The sequence below is a fragment of the Heterodontus francisci genome, chromosome 31 (assembly GCF_036365525.1).
Source record: "Heterodontus francisci isolate sHetFra1 chromosome 31, sHetFra1.hap1, whole genome shotgun sequence".
In the NCBI taxonomy this organism is placed as follows: Eukaryota; Metazoa; Chordata; class Chondrichthyes; order Heterodontiformes; family Heterodontidae; genus Heterodontus; species Heterodontus francisci.
Window position 1 is genome coordinate 54247360 of NC_090401.1, and position 16950 is coordinate 54264309.

The 16950-nt window shown below is 45.0% G+C and overlaps 1 protein-coding gene across 5 annotated transcripts; it reads right to left on the minus strand.

Moving 5' to 3' along the window:
- Nucleotides 1-599: 599 nt before the first annotated feature.
- LOC137347284 (dynein light chain Tctex-type 1) lies at nt 600-14800 on the minus strand. 5 transcript variants are annotated; one of them, XM_068011648.1, is made up of 5 exons: nt 14702-14800; nt 5982-6023; nt 5772-5895; nt 3147-3295; nt 600-798 (listed from the first exon to the last, which is right to left on the minus strand). In XM_068011648.1, the coding sequence occupies exons 1-5, from the start codon at nt 14726-14728 to the stop codon at nt 631-633; spliced, it is 510 nt and encodes a 169-aa protein (XP_067867749.1). In that variant the 5' UTR covers nt 14729-14800; the 3' UTR covers nt 600-630. The 5 variants fall into 5 exon arrangements, with proteins under 5 accessions (XP_067867749.1, XP_067867748.1, XP_067867753.1 ...); XM_068011647.1 differs by lacking the exon at nt 14702-14800 and adding an exon at nt 14119-14432; XM_068011652.1 differs by having other exon boundaries at nt 643-798; nt 3218-3295; nt 14702-14787.
- Between the last annotated feature and the right edge of the window lie 2150 nt (nt 14801-16950).

Consider the following 16950-nt stretch of genomic DNA (forward strand, 5'->3'; position numbering starts at 1 on the left):
TTGGAATGCTGTGGCTAACTGCAAGTAGTTTGCTGTTAGCTGAGATCAGTTCAGCTGAGGTATTGATCCTGGAACCTTGTCTGTGTAGCAGAGTACCCCTGAATGGCGCATTAATCTAGGGAGTTGTCCCTAGGCAGCATGTACGAGTTACTACTAATTGTACTTCTGTTTCTCTTCCAATGTCAACATAAAATATGCTGGTTTATAAATGTATTATACTTCATATAAAATAATTCTAGGTTATAGCATTAGCCTAGGGTTCAGAGCATTCTACACTGCTTTGAGTTTTGTTTTCACAGCTTCATTTCTATGCCTTAATGGACCATACATAGAAAGAGAACTGAAAACATCCTATTTGGGTAAATCAGTTTTAAACAAAATCTCAAACTGAGCAACACAGCTGTTGCCCCGAGCGTCTGGTAGTAGCTTCAGTTTGGGTGATGCAAATTGTTAGAGATAGTGAGGAAATGTTACACAAGGCACCAAATATTACACCCAGTAAGTTATATAAATAGAACACCACCCCTGCTCTGACATTATGTAACAGAAATGAATCCCAATGCTTTAAAATGCAAGTAATTTCCAATAAGTCATTCTTTGAGTAAGATCCACTCTTTATTAACATTAATTTCAGTTAGTTATTGATAAAAAAATCAGCATGTAGTGCAAATAAAAGAGAATTTTAAAATGCTCCCCAGACAAAATGCAGTAATAACTGAAGGAGGGTCTAGACACCAAGGCCAAAGATGCTAACAATACAGTACATGGTCTTGTTCTCCCATCTGACAGTGCAGCTTCCTAAAAGCAAAAAGAGCAGTCAGTAATGGCAGTTACAAGAATAGGCTAAGAAGTGCAAACCTTTTTTTATTATTCAGTAGCAACACATTTCCCATACATTAATGTCTATTTCCTTCAGGACAATTTTCTGTATGAATGTTAATTTGGCCCACTGAAACTGACAGCAACTTCTGAGTCCACACAAGCGTGAAAATCCATAAGTTGCTGTCGGGGAGTCTATGCTCCACAGAGAGTGTGTTGAGGCTCCCCTGCCGCAACCCCACCCAATGGAAATCAATTGAATTGATGAACTTCCACTCTTGGCTATTGATCTCGCTGTAAAAACCCCTTGTAAAAGTTACACCTTGTTGAATGAGATGTCACTGGCATACCAACTTCATACTGACTGCTAAGCACCTTCACTGTCCCTGAAAGGCTGATTTTATATTTGTGGAATGTCATTAAAGTTCTCCATAACACATTCCACATATTAATTTTTTTTTTAAAGTTTATCTTTTTATTTTCACTTCTAATCCAATCATTTATTTCACTATCTGAAAATTTAATTTAAAAGTGAAGGCTATTGCATGCTTTTAACTTCCTGGTTTACTCTGTGTGAAGATTTCAATGTGATTGGCTGCTTACCTGCTTGCTGACATCACTGCTGCACGCCAAGACATCCCATTGGCTTGACACCAGATTTAAACTGCAGCCAGGAAAGGGGGAAAATCACGGCAAAGGGATCATGAGATCTTTGGGCAGTTTTCTTTGAGGTCAGTGGTGTGTGTCATTGCTTTGTCACTAACCACAAAATCTGGCCTTACATTTTCTCCCTTTTGGCATATTCACACTGGCAACCTACTTGCTAGACTTTGTACAAATGCCCAATCTGCACTCATGCATTCAAGAGTGAACTGAATATTGACGGCATGCAGCACTATTATGTGCCACACAAAATTGGTCTCAGAAGCTGTTTCTATTGGCTTAGTGAGTAAGTGCACTGTTCAGTGCAGTATAAACCACAAGATCCCAAATTTAATATCCGCTCTAACGAGTTAGATGCAATCACTCTATAATCCTACAGAGAGGAGGGGACCCAAGTCAACCAGGTTTCTAGCTCTTATCTATAAAGTGCCCCCTGTTGAACAGTGTAATGTCTGCTGAGGATATGACCACGCTGAGTATTAGAAGTTGTGCCCAATTAAGTAGCCTGCTGATCCTCACATTCTTAGGCTTCCTTATGAAGAATGGCCATTTGGAGTGGTCGTGTGGGACTGACATCCCCTGCATGTACTTAATGAATTGCTACCAAAACAGGAGATAAAACTAAGAAAAGGAGCCTGATTTGTCAAGTTCAGTGAGAGCAAAGTCTCTCACTTGACTTGATGCTAAATTCTGTAGCTCTGGAAAATATGTAATACAAATGCGATGAATGAGTGAAAATCTTGTTTGTTCTTGTTTTGTTTTTGTAAACTTGGCCCATTCACTGCTACTTTGAAGTCAGCTATTAAGAGCCCATGTTTACTCCTCCTGACTGTATTAGTATTGTCTGATATTAACTGTGGACAGCAGTCTGTATTAGTTGAAATAGTAGCCTGGATTTTACAGCTGTGTGACGTTGCTCGACACTGACCTTGAAGAAAGCTGCCAGCAAGGATCGAACGATCTCTGGTGTGGATTTTCCCCTTTCCCGACATTAATTTAAATCTGGCGCCAAGTCAAAGGGATCTCCAGGTGTCCAATAAGATATGTCATCAAGCAGGCTCTGCAGCCAATCCTATTGAACAATTCTCACACAGCAAACTAGGAAGTAAAATGCACTGATTATCCTTCACTATTTGAGAGGAAAATAAAGATTGGGACATACACATTAGAAGTGGAAATTTATCATGGGAAAAAATTGACATTACTAAAATAGGAAATTAATTTTCCAGGGCCAGAGAGGTGGTTCAGCAGTAGCTACGGCTTAATATGCCATTAAAGCCCAGTTACAATTCATCAAGGCATAACTTTTTTTAACAGCAATATTGCAGTGTTAAAAGGGGAAGTTCTCAGTAATTCAGTGATTTCTAAAGATTGCCACTTGTGGGGATTTCAATGGTGCACCCTGTGGTGGAACAGGGAATCACACTGCAAATTCTGGATTCCCGCATTTAATGGCAAATATGCAGATGCCAGCAGTTGCTGTCTGTTTCATAGAGCAATGACCGTAAGCATTGGCAGTTTCGCTGTCATTACAGTTGCAAATTCCAGGTCACGATCTCAGCGGAATTCTGTTTAAACTGTATTGGGCTTTTTCACGAACACTACTAGGCAGTTACCAGAACAAGCTGTAAATTTAAAACTCAACTTCTGCACCTACAACTCACCCTATGTGCAATTAATTGCAACAATGTACCAACTCTCCCAATAGCAAGGACTCTGCTCTGTTTTTTCTTACCATCGACAGAATTGTCCCAGAAGCATGAACTAGCAGTGTGCAAGCCTGCTCCATTCTTTTGCATTATCACACAGGTCACTGAAATTGGGAGAAAAAAAAAATTGAGTCCAGCAGGAACTTTGAGCGGTTGCCAATTGCCATTTAGAAAGTGAAAATATTGTATTTTCATTGTCCACATGAAATACTCCCTAGCGGTTGCTAACTGGTGCTCAGGCTGTATGTATATCATATACCTAGTGATGGCACAAAGACATTTCTCAAATGTTTCCTCATCTTTCTAAACACTTCAATTTTTGTGTGTTTAAGCTGCTTTGTCGCATTCACTTTGTTACGTATTTACTCCATATCTCAAACATTGCACCCATGTATTTCAATTGCAACTAGTTCTGACTGCTGCAGTTGTGCACAAAATGGAAAGAGGGTCCAAACTGGGTCAATGTAGAATGTATTAATGAGCTAACACAGTCTTTAAGTTCTGTTTCAGTAAGGGAGGGGAGCGGATGATTGTAAATTCTACCCAAATAGTGATATTTTGTTAAAATCAGCTCATCAGTTTTCAAATTTACAAATTGGGATTTTCCACGTTGAGATCACTTTGAAGTGTGTTGGTTGTATATTCTGAAAAGATGCTTTTGCTAGAGGAGGGGGAGCTAGTCACCTACACTTGGTTTGGGCCTCTTGGTACTTAGCTGCAGATATTTTAAAAATACAATTTTGAAGGTGGCATTTGATGGAATTGAAGCATTAAGCTATCTTGATTTGAAACAATGTGGAGACCTTGCCTTCAAGTAAAAGGTGTTGCAATGGGTACCCGCATGGGTCCTAGTTATGCCTGTCTTTTTGTGGGATATGTCAAACATTCCTTGTTCTAGTCCTACTCTGGCCCCCTCCCCCAACTCTTTTTTTCCGGTACATTGATGACTCTATTGGTGCCGTTTCCTGCTCCCGCCCGAACTGGAAAACTTCATCAACTTTACTTCTAATTTCCACCCTTCTCTCACCTTTACATGGTCCATCTCTGACACTTCCCTTCCCTTCCTCGACTTCTCTATCTCCATCTCTGGGGATAGGCTGTCTACTAATATCCAATGTAAGCCCACTGACTCCCACAGCTACCTTGACTCCACTTCACAACCTGCCTCCCTTAAGGACTCCATTCCATTCTCCCAGTTTCTCCGTCTCCGACGCATCCGCTCTGATGATGCTACCTTCCATGACCGCGCTTCTGATATGTTTTCCTTTTTCTTCAACCGAGGATTCCCCCCACTGTGGTTGACAGGGCCCTTAACCGTGTCCAGCCCATTTCTCGCACCTCTACCCTCACCCCTTCCCCTCCCTCCCAGAACCGTGACAGGGTTCCCCTTGTCCTCACTTTCCACCCCATCAGCCTCCATATCCAAAGGATCATCCTCCGCCATTTCCGCCACCTCCAGCGTGATGCCACTACCAAAGGCATCTTCCCCACCCTTCCCCTGTCAGCATTCCGAAGGGATCATTCCCTCCATGACACCCTGGTCCACTCCTCCATTACCCCCACCACCTTGTCCCTTCTCATGGCACCTTCCCCTGCAATCACCGGAGGTGTAATACCTGCCCATTTACCTCCTCTCTCCTCACTATCCCAGGCTCCAAACACTCCTTTCAAGTGAAGCAGCGATTTACTTGTACTTCCAATTTAGTATACTGTATTCACTGCTCACAATGTGGTCTCCTCTACATTGGGGAGACCAGACGCAGACTGGGTGATCGCTTTGCGGAACACCTCCGCTCAGTCCGCAAGCAGGACCCCGAGCTTCTGGTTGTTACCATTTCAACACTCCCCCCTGCTCTCATGCTCACATCTCTGTCCTGGGATTGCTGCAGTGTTCCAGTGAACATCAACACAGGCTTGAGGAACAGCATCTCCGGACTGAACATTGAGTTCAATAATTTCAGAGCACGACGGACTCCCCATTTTACTTTTATTTTCAGTTATTTTTTTCTTTTTCTTTTTTTTATGTATTTTCTCTTGTGTTTGTTTAATTTTATTTCATCTTAGTTTGTTCAGTTTGCTCACCCACTTTTTTTTTCACGTTTGTACTTGCAGCTGTTCAATTTTCAATCCGTTAACACCCTACTAATGCTTTGTCTTTCAACACACCATTAACATATTCTTTGCCTTTGCTCCACGACCTTCTGGTCAGCTATTCTGTGACCTTGTCCTATTTACACCACCTCCTTTGTTATCTCTTGCCCCGCCCCTGCTTTACTTGCTTATAACCTTTTACATTTCTAATATTTGCTAGTTCTGAAGAAGGGTCACTGACCTAAAACGTTAACTCTGCTTCTCTCTCCACAGATGCTGCCAGATCTCCAGCATTTCTTGCTTTTATTTCAGATTTCCAGCATCCGCAGTATTTTGCTTTTATTATATGGAGATCTTACCACCTAGCTAGTTCATCTTTCCAGTGAGAGCACTCACTACAATATACTTGCAGTGTTTTTGTTTAATACTTCACTTAGAAGTTTTTTTAAAAATTAAGCTTCATTAAATATTTAACCCTTAGTCACTCACCGATGTATTTAAAAGGCTTGGCCAACTTGGTGAGTTGGTTCAGACATTGCTCCACCACCATGGATGTCCATTGATTCACTTTGTTGTGCTGGTAGGCATTCCCTCCAATTGTGTTTTCCACTGCCTGAAATTTTAAGAGGGACAAGTATCAACAAGCCAAAACTGATCAGTCTAGCATATAAAATGTTATAAAAATATAATAGCACTCACTTCTTTGATGATGGTGCTTACATCATCAACCACAAAAGCAGTCTGGAAGAGAAATGAGAAATGGGTGAGGCCAAGGTGACCATCATAGTCTGTGTTTAATGAGTTCAAAAATAAAGCAACTGTATTTTCCAGTAGCATAAAATGAATACTTACTGACTTATCTACAGTCATGCTTAATAAATGTATGTTTCAATTAGTTTGCAAACTTGAGATGAATTTAAACAGTTGCAGCACCATGCTAATTGCGGCTAAGTTTCTAATAAGTCCTGTATCCTAACCAACTAAGGGATGCTCTATGAATATAAGAATGTGCAGACCGCTTGACTTGTCCCATTCACCCATTGAACCCTTCAACCTGTCCAATTCAAATATTTCAGTTTCTTGGTGAGGGTACACATTTAAAGTTGTGAATTCTGATTCTTTTTTATTTTTATTTATTTAGAGATACAGCAATGAAACAGGCCCTTCAGCCCACCGAGTCTGTGCCGACCAACAACCACCCATTTATACCAATCCTATGTTAATCCCATATTCCCTATCACGTCCCCACCATTCTCCTACCACCTACCTACATTGGGGGCAATTTTTTAAACCGTTAACTTCATTGACAAGATGTGAATTTGTAGCAATCAAGGAATGACGTCCAATGAGATTGAATCAGAGCTGGATGTCTCTGTTCACACAGGTTTTGACTGAAGTGGAGCAAAACGGAAAAAAATACAGGCTGATCCAAGCGTGAGCCAGTGGCGGTACTTGGTATTTGGACAGTGAGTAGAGGAAACCCCAGATGGGGGGAGGGAGTGGGTAGGACAAGGAGATAAGACATTGAGTCTACTTGGTGAACAGCACTGAGAATCCATGTCAGAAAGAGAGGTCATGCCTGAAAGCTTCATCTCTTGTTCCCCCAGTGGCATGATAATGTGCATCAAATCAGTTGGCAAGATTCTCTTTTCAATTTGCACTTGATTAATCCTTAGTTCTACCCCACATGTTATTTCTCTGATCTTCCCCTGCACCCCTCCCCCACCCCCCCCCCCCCCCCACCGAATTAATGTCTGCTGTACTGTTGAGAATTAGAGTTATAGAATCATTGGTTACAACTCGGAAGGTCATTTGGCCCATTGTCTCTATGCTGGCTCTGCAAGAACAACACAGCTAGTCCTACTCCACTGCCCTTTCCCTGTAGCCCTCCAAATTTTTTCTCTTCAGATAATTATCCAATTCCTTTTTGAAAGACATGATTGAATCTGTTTCCACCACACATTCAGGCAATGCATTGCAGATCTTAATCACACACTGCATGAAAAGGTTTTTCCTCATGTCGCCTTTGGTTCTTTTGCCATTTGCCTTAAATTGGTGTCCTCTGGTTCTCAACCCTTCTGCTAAAGGGAGCAGTTTCCATCTACTCTGTCCAGACCCCTCATGATTTTAAACACCTCAATCAAATCTCCTCTCAACTTTCTTTAAGGAGAACAGCCCCACCTTCTCCAGTCTATCCACATTAATGAAGTCCCTCATTCCTGGAACCATTCTCACAAATCTTTTCTGCACCCTCTCTAATGCCTTCACATCCTTCCTAAAGAGTGGTGCCCAGAATTGGATACAATTCTCAAGTTGAGGCCAAACCAGTGTTTTATAAGGTTCATAGTAACTTCCTTGCTTTTGCACTCTATGCCTCTGTTTATAAAGCCCAAGATCCCGTATATCTTATTAACCACTTTCTCAACATGCCCTGCCACCTTCAACAATCTGTGCACATGTACACCCAGGTCCCTCTGCTCCTGCACCCCCTTTAGAGTTGTATCCTATATTTTGTATTGCCTCTCCTTGCTCTTCCTACCAAAATGTATTACTTCATACTTCTTTACATTAAATTTTATCTGCCACATTCCAGCCCATTCCACCAGCCTGTCCGTGCCCTCTTAAAGTCTATCACTAATCACCTCACAGTTCACAATACTTCCAAGTTTTGTGTCATCTGCAAATTTTGAAATTGTGCTCTGCACACACAAGTCTAGATCATTAATATAATCAAGAAAAGAAGTGATCCTAATACTGACCCCTGGGGAACAACACTGTATATCTTCCTCCACTCTGGGGCCGACCATGACTCATGGCCCTCCTGCCTTGGGCGCTATGGCATTGGAAGGATGAATGAGAATGGACAGAGACTGCTTGAGTTGTGTACCTATCACAACCTCCATCAGCAACTCGTTCTTTCATACTAAACCCTGTCACCAGGTTTCATGGAGGCACCCAAGATCACGTCATTGGCACCAGCTGGACCTCATCGTCACAAGGCGAGCCTCTATAAACAGTGTCCAAATCATACACAGCTTCCATAGTGCGGACTGCGACATCGACCACTCCCTGGTGTGCAGCAAAGTTAGACTCAAACCAAAGAAGCTACATCACTCCAAGCAGAAGGGACGCGCATCAACACTAACAATTTTTTATCCACAGCTGTTACATAAGTTTCTAAATTCACTTGAAAAAGCCCTTCAAAACACTCCTGCAGGGGATACGGAGACTAAGTGGGCCCACAGCAGAGACGCCATCTATGACTCAGCAATGACCACCTTTGGCAAACGTGAGAAGCAGAATGCAGACCGGTTTCAATCTCAATTTGAAGAGCTGGAACCTGTCATGGCCGCTAAGCGCATTGCACTGCTGAACTACAAGAAACCACTGTTGAACCCAGCGAGTTAGCATCTGTAGCACTTAAAGCAGCCAGAAGCACTGTACAAAAAACAGCCAGGCGCTGTGTAAATGACTACTGGCAACACCTATGCAGTCGTATTCAGCTGGCCTCTGACACCGGAAACATCAGAGGAATGTATGATAGCATCAAAAGAGCTTTCGAGCCAACCATCAAGAAGATCGCCCCCCTCAAATCTAAATCAGGGGACACAATCACTGACCAATGCAAGCAAATGGACTGCTGGGATGAGCACTACTTAGAACTGTACTCCAAGAGAAATATTGTAACTGATTCTGCTCTCAATGCAGCCCAGTCTCTGCCAGTCATGGATGAGCTGGACAAACAGCCAACAAAATCAGAACTCAGTGATGCCATTGATTCTCTAGCCTGTGGAAAAACCCCTGGAAAGGATGGCATTACCCCTGAAATAATCAAGAGTGCCAAACCTGCTATACTCTCAGCACTCCATGAACTGCTTTGTCTGTGCTGGGATGAAGGAGCAGTACCACAGGACATGCGCAATGCCAATATCATCACCCTCTATAAGAACAAGGATGACTGTAGTGACTGCAACAATTACCGTGGAATCTCCCTGCTCCGCATAGTGGGGAAAGTCTTCGCTCGAGTCATTTTAAACAGACTCCAGAAGCTGGCTAAGCGTGTCTACCCTGAGGCACAGTGTGGCTTTCGAGCAGAGAGATCCACCATCGACATGCTGTTCTCCCTTCGCCAGCTACAGGAGAAATGCCACGAACAACAGATGCCCCTCTACGTTGCTTTCATAGATCTCACCAAAGCCTTTGACCTTGTCAGCAGATGTGGTCTCTTCAGACTACCAGAAAAGATCGATGTCCACCAAAGCTACTAAGTATCATCACCTCATTCTATGATAATATGAAAGGCACAATTCAGCATAGTGGTGCCTCATCAGACCCCTATCCTATCCTGAGTGGTGTGAAACAGGGCTGTGTTCTCGCACCGACACTGTTTGGGATCATCTTTCTCCCTGCTGCTCTCACATGCGTTCAAGTCTTAAGAAGGAATTTTCCTCCACACAAGATCACATGGCAAGTTGTTCAACCTTGCCCGTCTAAGAGCGAAGACCAAAGTACGGAAAGTCCTCATCAGGGAACTCCTCTTTGCTGAAGGTGCTGCATTAACATCCCACACAGAAGAGTGTCTGCAGAGTCTCATCGACAGGATTACGGCTGCCTGCAACGAATTTGGCCTAACCATCAGCCTCAAGAAAACTAACATGGGACAGGAAGTAAGAAATGCTCCATCCATCAATATTGGTGACCACGCTCTGGAAGTGGTTCAAGAGTTCACCTACCTAGGCTCAACTATCACCAGTAACCTGTCTCTCTATGCAGAAATCAACAAGCGCATGGGAAAGGCTTCCACTGCTATGTCCAGACTGGCCAAGAGGGTGTGGGAAAATGGCGCACTGACACGGAATACAAAAGTCCGAGTGTATCAAGCCTGTGTCCTCAGTACCTTACTCTACGGCAGCGAGGCCTGGACAATGTATGTCAGCCAAGAGCGATGTCTCAATTCATTCCATCTTTGCTGCCTCCGGAGAATCCTTGGCATCAGGTGGCAGGACCGTATCTCCAACACAGATGTCCTCGAGGTGGCCAACATCCCCAGCGTATATACCCTACTGAGCCAGCGGCCATGTGAGCCGCATGGAAGATGGCAGGATCCCTCAGGACACATTGTACAGCGAGCTCGTCACTGGTATCAAACCCACCGACCGTCCATATCTCCGCTTTAAAGACGTCTGCAAAGGCAACATGAAGTCCTGTGACATTGATCACAAGTCGTGGGAGTCAGTGATCGCCAGAGCTGGCGGACAGCCATAAAGGCAAGGCTAAAGAGTGGCGTATCGAAGAGACTTAGCAGTTGGCAAGAAGAAAGACAGAAGCGCAAGGAGAGAGCCAACTGTGTAACAGCCCCGACAATCAATTTTATCTGCAGCGCCTGTGGAAGAGTCTGTCACTCTAGAACTGGCCTTTACAGCCACTCCAGGCGCTGCTCCACAAACCACTGACCACCTCTAGGCGCTTACCCATTGTCTCTCGAGACAAGGAGGCCAAAGAAGAAGAAAAACTCTGGAAGAACAACCATCCACCAACACATCTGGTGCCTCTCACTCAACCAGCTTCGTATCCATGCTGCCACTGTACCTTTTATTGCATGGGCTTTAACTTTGCTGATGAGCCTGTTATGAGGCACTTTATCAAATGCCCTTGGAAGTCTACATGAACCGCATTACCCTCATTAACTCTGATACTTCATCAAAAAACTCAATCCAGTTAGTTAATCACAATTTGCCTTTAACAAATCTGCGCTGGCTTTCCTTAATTAATCTGCATTTTTCCAAGTGACTTAATTTTGTCCCGGATTATCATTTCTAAAAGCTTTCCCACCTCAAGTTAAACTGACTGGTTTGCAGTTGTTGGCTTATCCTGAAACACTTTTTGAACTAGGATGTAATTTTTTCAGCCAGAGGGTGGGAGATGTCTGGAATTCACTGCCTCGATCAGTGGTGGAGGCAGAACCCCTCAACTCAATTAAAAGGTACCTGTACCTGCACCTGAAGTGCTGTAACCTGCAAGGCTACGGACCATGTGCTGGAAGGTGGGATTAGATTGGGCGACTAGTTTTTTCAGCCAGTACAGACATGATGGGCTGAATGGCCTCTTTCTGTGCCGTAACTTTTCTAAGGCTTGTACGGTTCTATTTGCAATTCTCCAATCCTCTGGCACTGCCCCTGTATCTAAGGAAGATTATGGCCAGTGCCTCTGCAATTTCCATGCTTGCTTCCCTGCAGTACCATATTTGTGCAGTATTTATATTTTTTTAAAATGCTTCTTAAGGTCCAAAGAGCTGGCAAACTGAAGAATAATTGAGTTTTTCTGGTCAATTGGATTGCAGAAAAAAAGAGGAAATCTAAGCCCAAGATGGAGAAAGACTGGAGGATAGCAGTTGAGTTGTAAGTAAAACAAAAATAATTAAATTCTATAACTAATTATACAGTAAAAATACTTGTGTTACAGGGGGTCCATGGAATTTTTATAACACAGGATGGGGGGGGGGGGGGGGGGGCGGTCTCGGAAACAACAAGGTTGGGAATCCCTGTTCTAAACTCTCCAGCCAGGAAAATAATCTCTCAACTTCTATCCTGTCAGGCCCTCCAAAAAAAATGTACATGTTTCAATGAGATCATCTCTCGTTCTTCTAAACTCCACAAAACATCAGCCCATTCCACTCAATTTCTCCTCATAGGAGTTATTCTGACTATGTCCAATATCTCTCTGAAGGATCGTTTAACCCTGAGCTGTAACAATAGTTTGTCATCTGGATTGGATCTGGTCTTTTGCAGATGTAATTTTGTGATGTCTCTAAAAGCAGACCAAGCAAACACGTGCTTGGCTTCACTTAATTCAAGCCATGTAACTTCATTGGTATAAAATAATATGCCACACTTGACCACCTCAATGGGTCTTCCTTAACTTGATATAACTGCTAAATGTTCATGACCTATTAATCACATTAAAAGCCCACCTCAATGTCCCTCTCAAAAACCCTGTACATGGATGACGTCACCGTCTTCTGCTCGGACCCGCTGTCTGTGCACAGACCGATGAGCATCTGCGACCAGTTCGAACTGGCCTCGGGAGCCAAAGTTAACCACGGCAAGAGCGAGGCCATGTTCTTTGGGAACTGGGCTGACCGATCCTTTGTCCCCTTCACAGTCAGGTCAGACTACCTGAAGGTGCTAGGGATATGGTTCGGAAGGGCCGGGGCGTGCACCAAAACCTGGGAGGGGCGAGTAGCCAGGGTACAACACAAGCTGAGAATGTGGGGGCAGCGATCTCTCTCCATTGTGGGCAAGAACCTGGTCATCAGGTGCGAGGCGCTCACTGTGTTGCTGTACGTGGCGCAGGTCTGGCCCATACCCCACTCCTGCGCCGTGGCGGTCACTCGAGCCATTTTCCGCTTCATCTGGGGATCTAAAATGGACCGGGTCCGGAGGGACACTATGTTCAAACCTCTGGATAAGGGCGGGAAAAATGTACCCAACATGGCCCTCAGCCTGATGACTACCTTCGTGTGTGGCTGCATCAAGCTGTGTGTAGACCTCCAGTACGCAAACTCCAAGTGTCACTAGGTGCTGAGGTTCTATCTGTCCCCAGTGTTGTGAAGGATGGGCCTGGTCACATTGGCGCGGAACGCTCCATCCAGTTGGACTGTGCCGTACTACCTATCCTTCGTGGAGCAGTTACTGCGGGAAAACACCTTTTAGCACCGATCCATCAGGCAGTGGTCTGCACTGAATGTCCTCAAGGCCCTACGGGAGAAGGAGACGGTGGATCCTGTTGGATGGTTCCCCGAGCAGACCGTCAGTCATTTGGCGAAATGCCTCATCACCAGAACTTTCAAACAAGCACCAAGACGTAGCTTGGCTGGTGGTGAGAAGAGCCCTCCCCGTCAGATCCTTCCTGCACGCCCGAAATCTCACCCCCTCCGCACAATGCCCCCGCGGTGGCTGTGGTGGGGAAGAGACGGTCGCCCACCTCCTCCTGGAATGTGTCTTTGCAAAGCAGGTGTGGAAAGAGATGCAGTGGTTTTTGTCGAGGTTCATCCCAAGCAGCTCTGTAACACAGGAGTCTGTGCTCTACGGGCTGTTCCCAGGGACGCACACCAAGACAAACATCAACTGCTGCTGGAGGACCATCAATTCGGTGAAAGACGCCCTTTGGTCTGTCCGAAACTTGCTGGTCTTCCAGCGAAAAGAGTTGTCCACGACCGAATGTTGCAGACTGGCACATTCCAAGGTCCAGGACTACGTGCTGAGGGACGCACTAAAGCTTGGGGCAGTCGCAGCAAAGGCTCAATGGGGAAAGACCACTGTGTAAGGTCCCCCCACCAAGCTGGACTGAGGGGCTGGATTCATGGGAAACCCCTCGACCTGTATCGGGAAAATGTTGTCTGCTGTAAATGTAAAAATGTATCTGGCATGACAATGAAATGGAAGGGTTGTGAGGCAACTCATGATTGTATTGAAGGAAACGGACCTCCTTTGCACTGTTTGTAATTTTTGACTTGGTGCTGTTTGAAACCGTTTGGTAATGTAATTTTTACAGATTTTTATGAATAAAGTATATTTTGGAAATTTAAAAAAGCCTGATTGTCCTGGTCACCACCTTGTTTCGCCTCTACCTTGTATTTCTCCTTACAAACACACAAAGACATCAATTCACTCTCCCCTACAACAGTTGAGTTTTTGCCTCGACAAATTCTTTGTTCACCGCCTCCGGGGAACAAATATCAAAGCTAGCTCGGTCGGTATCTTAACTCCATATGGTCCCAGCTATTGTTAAAAGGGAAAAACTTGTCTAAATTAGACAATGATTTTAAAAGCCTGACCTTAAAAGTAATTTCTCTGAAGAGCGTCACATGCCAACCATTTCTTATGGAAAAACGACGAGCGTGACATTTGGGATGTTTTCCCCCACAGTCGTCTCCTCGCCCTCCCAGGTCATTGTCTTCTTTCTCTTGCTTTGTTCTGGAACAGGACCCGGGCACAAGTGGGAGATAATACACCCGGTCCATCCGCAGACCAGGCGTAACTCCAAGCCAACACAACAGGGGTCAGTCAGCTCGGCCTATCTCGACCCCAGGGCGTTAACACATGAACAAGTGAACGTACGCCAAGCTTTGCCGTGCCTTCCCCCCCCCCCCCCCTCGCCCTAAAACAATGAGCCTTCCTTTTTAGGACTTTTATACTTCGCATCTCGTACACAAGAGCCCCAATTCTCCAGGGCAGGATCCGCAATTTGGCATTTCCGCTTGCATGAAACTGACATCAGATAAATCTAAAGAGGAAGAAAAGATACAAAGGGAAGGAAGTCCCTGGAACAACCCTCTCCTCCTAAACTTCAAAAAAAAACAAAGCAAAGTGGTTTCGAATCGGACGCGTGCTTTTTGTTATTCAACTAGAAAATGTTACCTCGTCTGCCGGCTGAAAGTCATCCATGGTTCCCCCTCGCCCAGTGTTTGTAACTACAACAAGGCGGATCACTAGGGAGGGAGAGGATCTCTGCAGGAGCATGCTGGGTGGGGATTAGCTGTGTTTACTGAAATGTTTAAGTACTGCATCTCCCCTTCCAGCTGCTTTCCTGAGCAAGTCCGACAGAACAGGACATGCGAATTATAAATAACCCCTCCCTAATGCCCCTGACCACTTGCCTTATAAAAATGAAATCGCTGTACATTCTTAGATAAAAACCTCACCAACTTGTATCTTTCACGCAGTAAAATGCTTCACGGGACCGTTCACCACCAAATTTTGGAACCCAGCCCCATAAGGACAGTTTTTCAAAAGTTTAGTCAAAGTTCAAATGGATGTGTTGACTCCGAAGACAGTCTGTCCCCAAAACGCTTGATTAGACTTGGTGCCATTTGGAATTGTGATGTAATTCAACGCCTTAAATTTTCTTTCTCAATTATCCTTTCCTCCTGCTATGCATCCAACAGCTCTTCGAGAAACAGGAGTAAGTCAGTCAATCTCTCCAGCCTACTCCGCCATTCAGTTAGATCAGTATTTTGATGCAAATAGTGAATGAAAATTGTCTGTTCCTCATTTTGAGTTTTTTTTTTCATAGGATGTGGGCATCGCTGGCTAGGACAGCATTTATTGCCCATCCCGAATTGCCCTTGAGAAGCTGGTGGTGAGCTGCCTCCTTGAACCACTACTATCCACATATCCCCTGATGTCATTTGTATTTAGAAATCTGTCAATCTCTGCTTCAAACATACTCAATGACTGAGCTTCCACAGCCCTCTGGGCTAGAGAATTCCAAAGACTCACAACCCTCTGAGTAAAGAAATTTTTCCTCATCTCTGTCCTAAGTGGCTTCCCCCTTATTTTGAAATTGTGGTTCCAGACTCCCCAACCAGGGGACACATCTTCCTTTCTTCCTTTTTTTTCCTTTCAGATATTAAGGAACGCAAGCTCCAGCAGCTGATGGGACTGATGCCCCTCCAGATCCTTTTTCCCCTTCACTTCCCTCTGACCCCACCCCTTCTGATCTGACCCCTTGCCGTCTATTCACTATACCCTCTGACCTTCCCCTCTCTGACGCTGAATGTTCTGTACTCAGCAAAGGACTCAGTTTTATCTCCTTACGCCCCCACCTCAATGAATTTCGCGCTCGGCATGACGTTGAGCTCTTCTTCCGTTGCCTCTGCCTCCGAGCTCGCTTCTTTGAGCAGGAGTCCTCCCCCCGACCAGTAGACCCATTCACCTGCCTCCAGCATTCTTCCTCTACCTGGACCCCTCCCCCTGGCCTCTTACCCGCTCTTGATCTTTTCATTGAAAACTGTCGGCAAGACATTGGTCATCTCAATTTCTCTGCCCCCCTCACTCACTCTAACCTGTCCCCCTCTGAACTTGCTGCACTCCATACTCTCAGGTCTAACCCCGACATTGTGATCAAACCTGCAGACAAGGGTGGTGCTGATGTTGTATGGCGTACCGACCTCTACCTTGCAGAGGCTCAGCAACAACTCTCAGACACTTCTTCCTACCTTCCCCTGGACCATGACCCCACCACCGAACATCAAGCTACTGTCCACAGGACTGTCACTGACCTCATCTCCTCTGGAGATCTTCCCTCTAGAGCTTCAAACCTCATAATGCCGCAACCCTGGATGGCCCGTTTCTACCTCCTTCCCAAAATCCACAAACAGGACTGTCCCGGCAGACTCATTGTGTCAGCCTGCTCCTGCCCCACTGAACTTATTTCTTCCTATCTTGACTCTATCTTTTCTCCCCCGGTCCCGTCTCTTCCCACCGACATCCGTGACTCTTCTGACATTCTACGTCATTTTGACAATTTCCAGTTTCCTGGCCCCAACCGCCGCCTCTTCACTATGGATGTCCAATCTCTCTACACCTCCATCCCCCACTAGGACAGTTGGAGGGCTCTCCGCTTCTTCCTTGAGCAGAGGCCCAACCAGTTCCCATCCACTGTCACCCTCCTCTGCCTGGCTGAACTTGTTCTCACATTGAACAACTTCTCCTTCAACTCCACTCACTTCCTTCAAATAAAAGATGTTGCAATGGGTACCCGCATGGGCCCTAGTTATGCCTGTCTTTTTGTGGGATATGTCGAACATTCCTTGTTCCAGTCCTACTCTGGCTCCCTCCCCCCAACTCTCTTTCCAGTACATTGATGACTGTATCGGTGCCGTTTC

What these genes read in the sequence shown, in the direction of transcription:
- LOC137347284 (XM_068011647.1), bottom strand. Translation starts at nt 14,304, where the DNA reads ATGGACCGGGTGTATTATCTCCCACTTGTGCCCGGGTCCTGTTCCAGA. An exon ending in TCAGAGAAATTACTTTTAAG is followed by an intron (nt 6,024 to 14,118) that starts GTCAGGCTTTTA and finishes TTTCTCTTCCAG; the next exon opens with ACTGCTTTTGTGGTTGATGA. An exon ending in TGCAATTAATTGCACATAGG is followed by an intron (nt 799 to 3,146) that starts GTGAGTTGTAGG and finishes TTTTGCTTTTAG; the next exon opens with GAAGCTGCACTGTCAGATGG.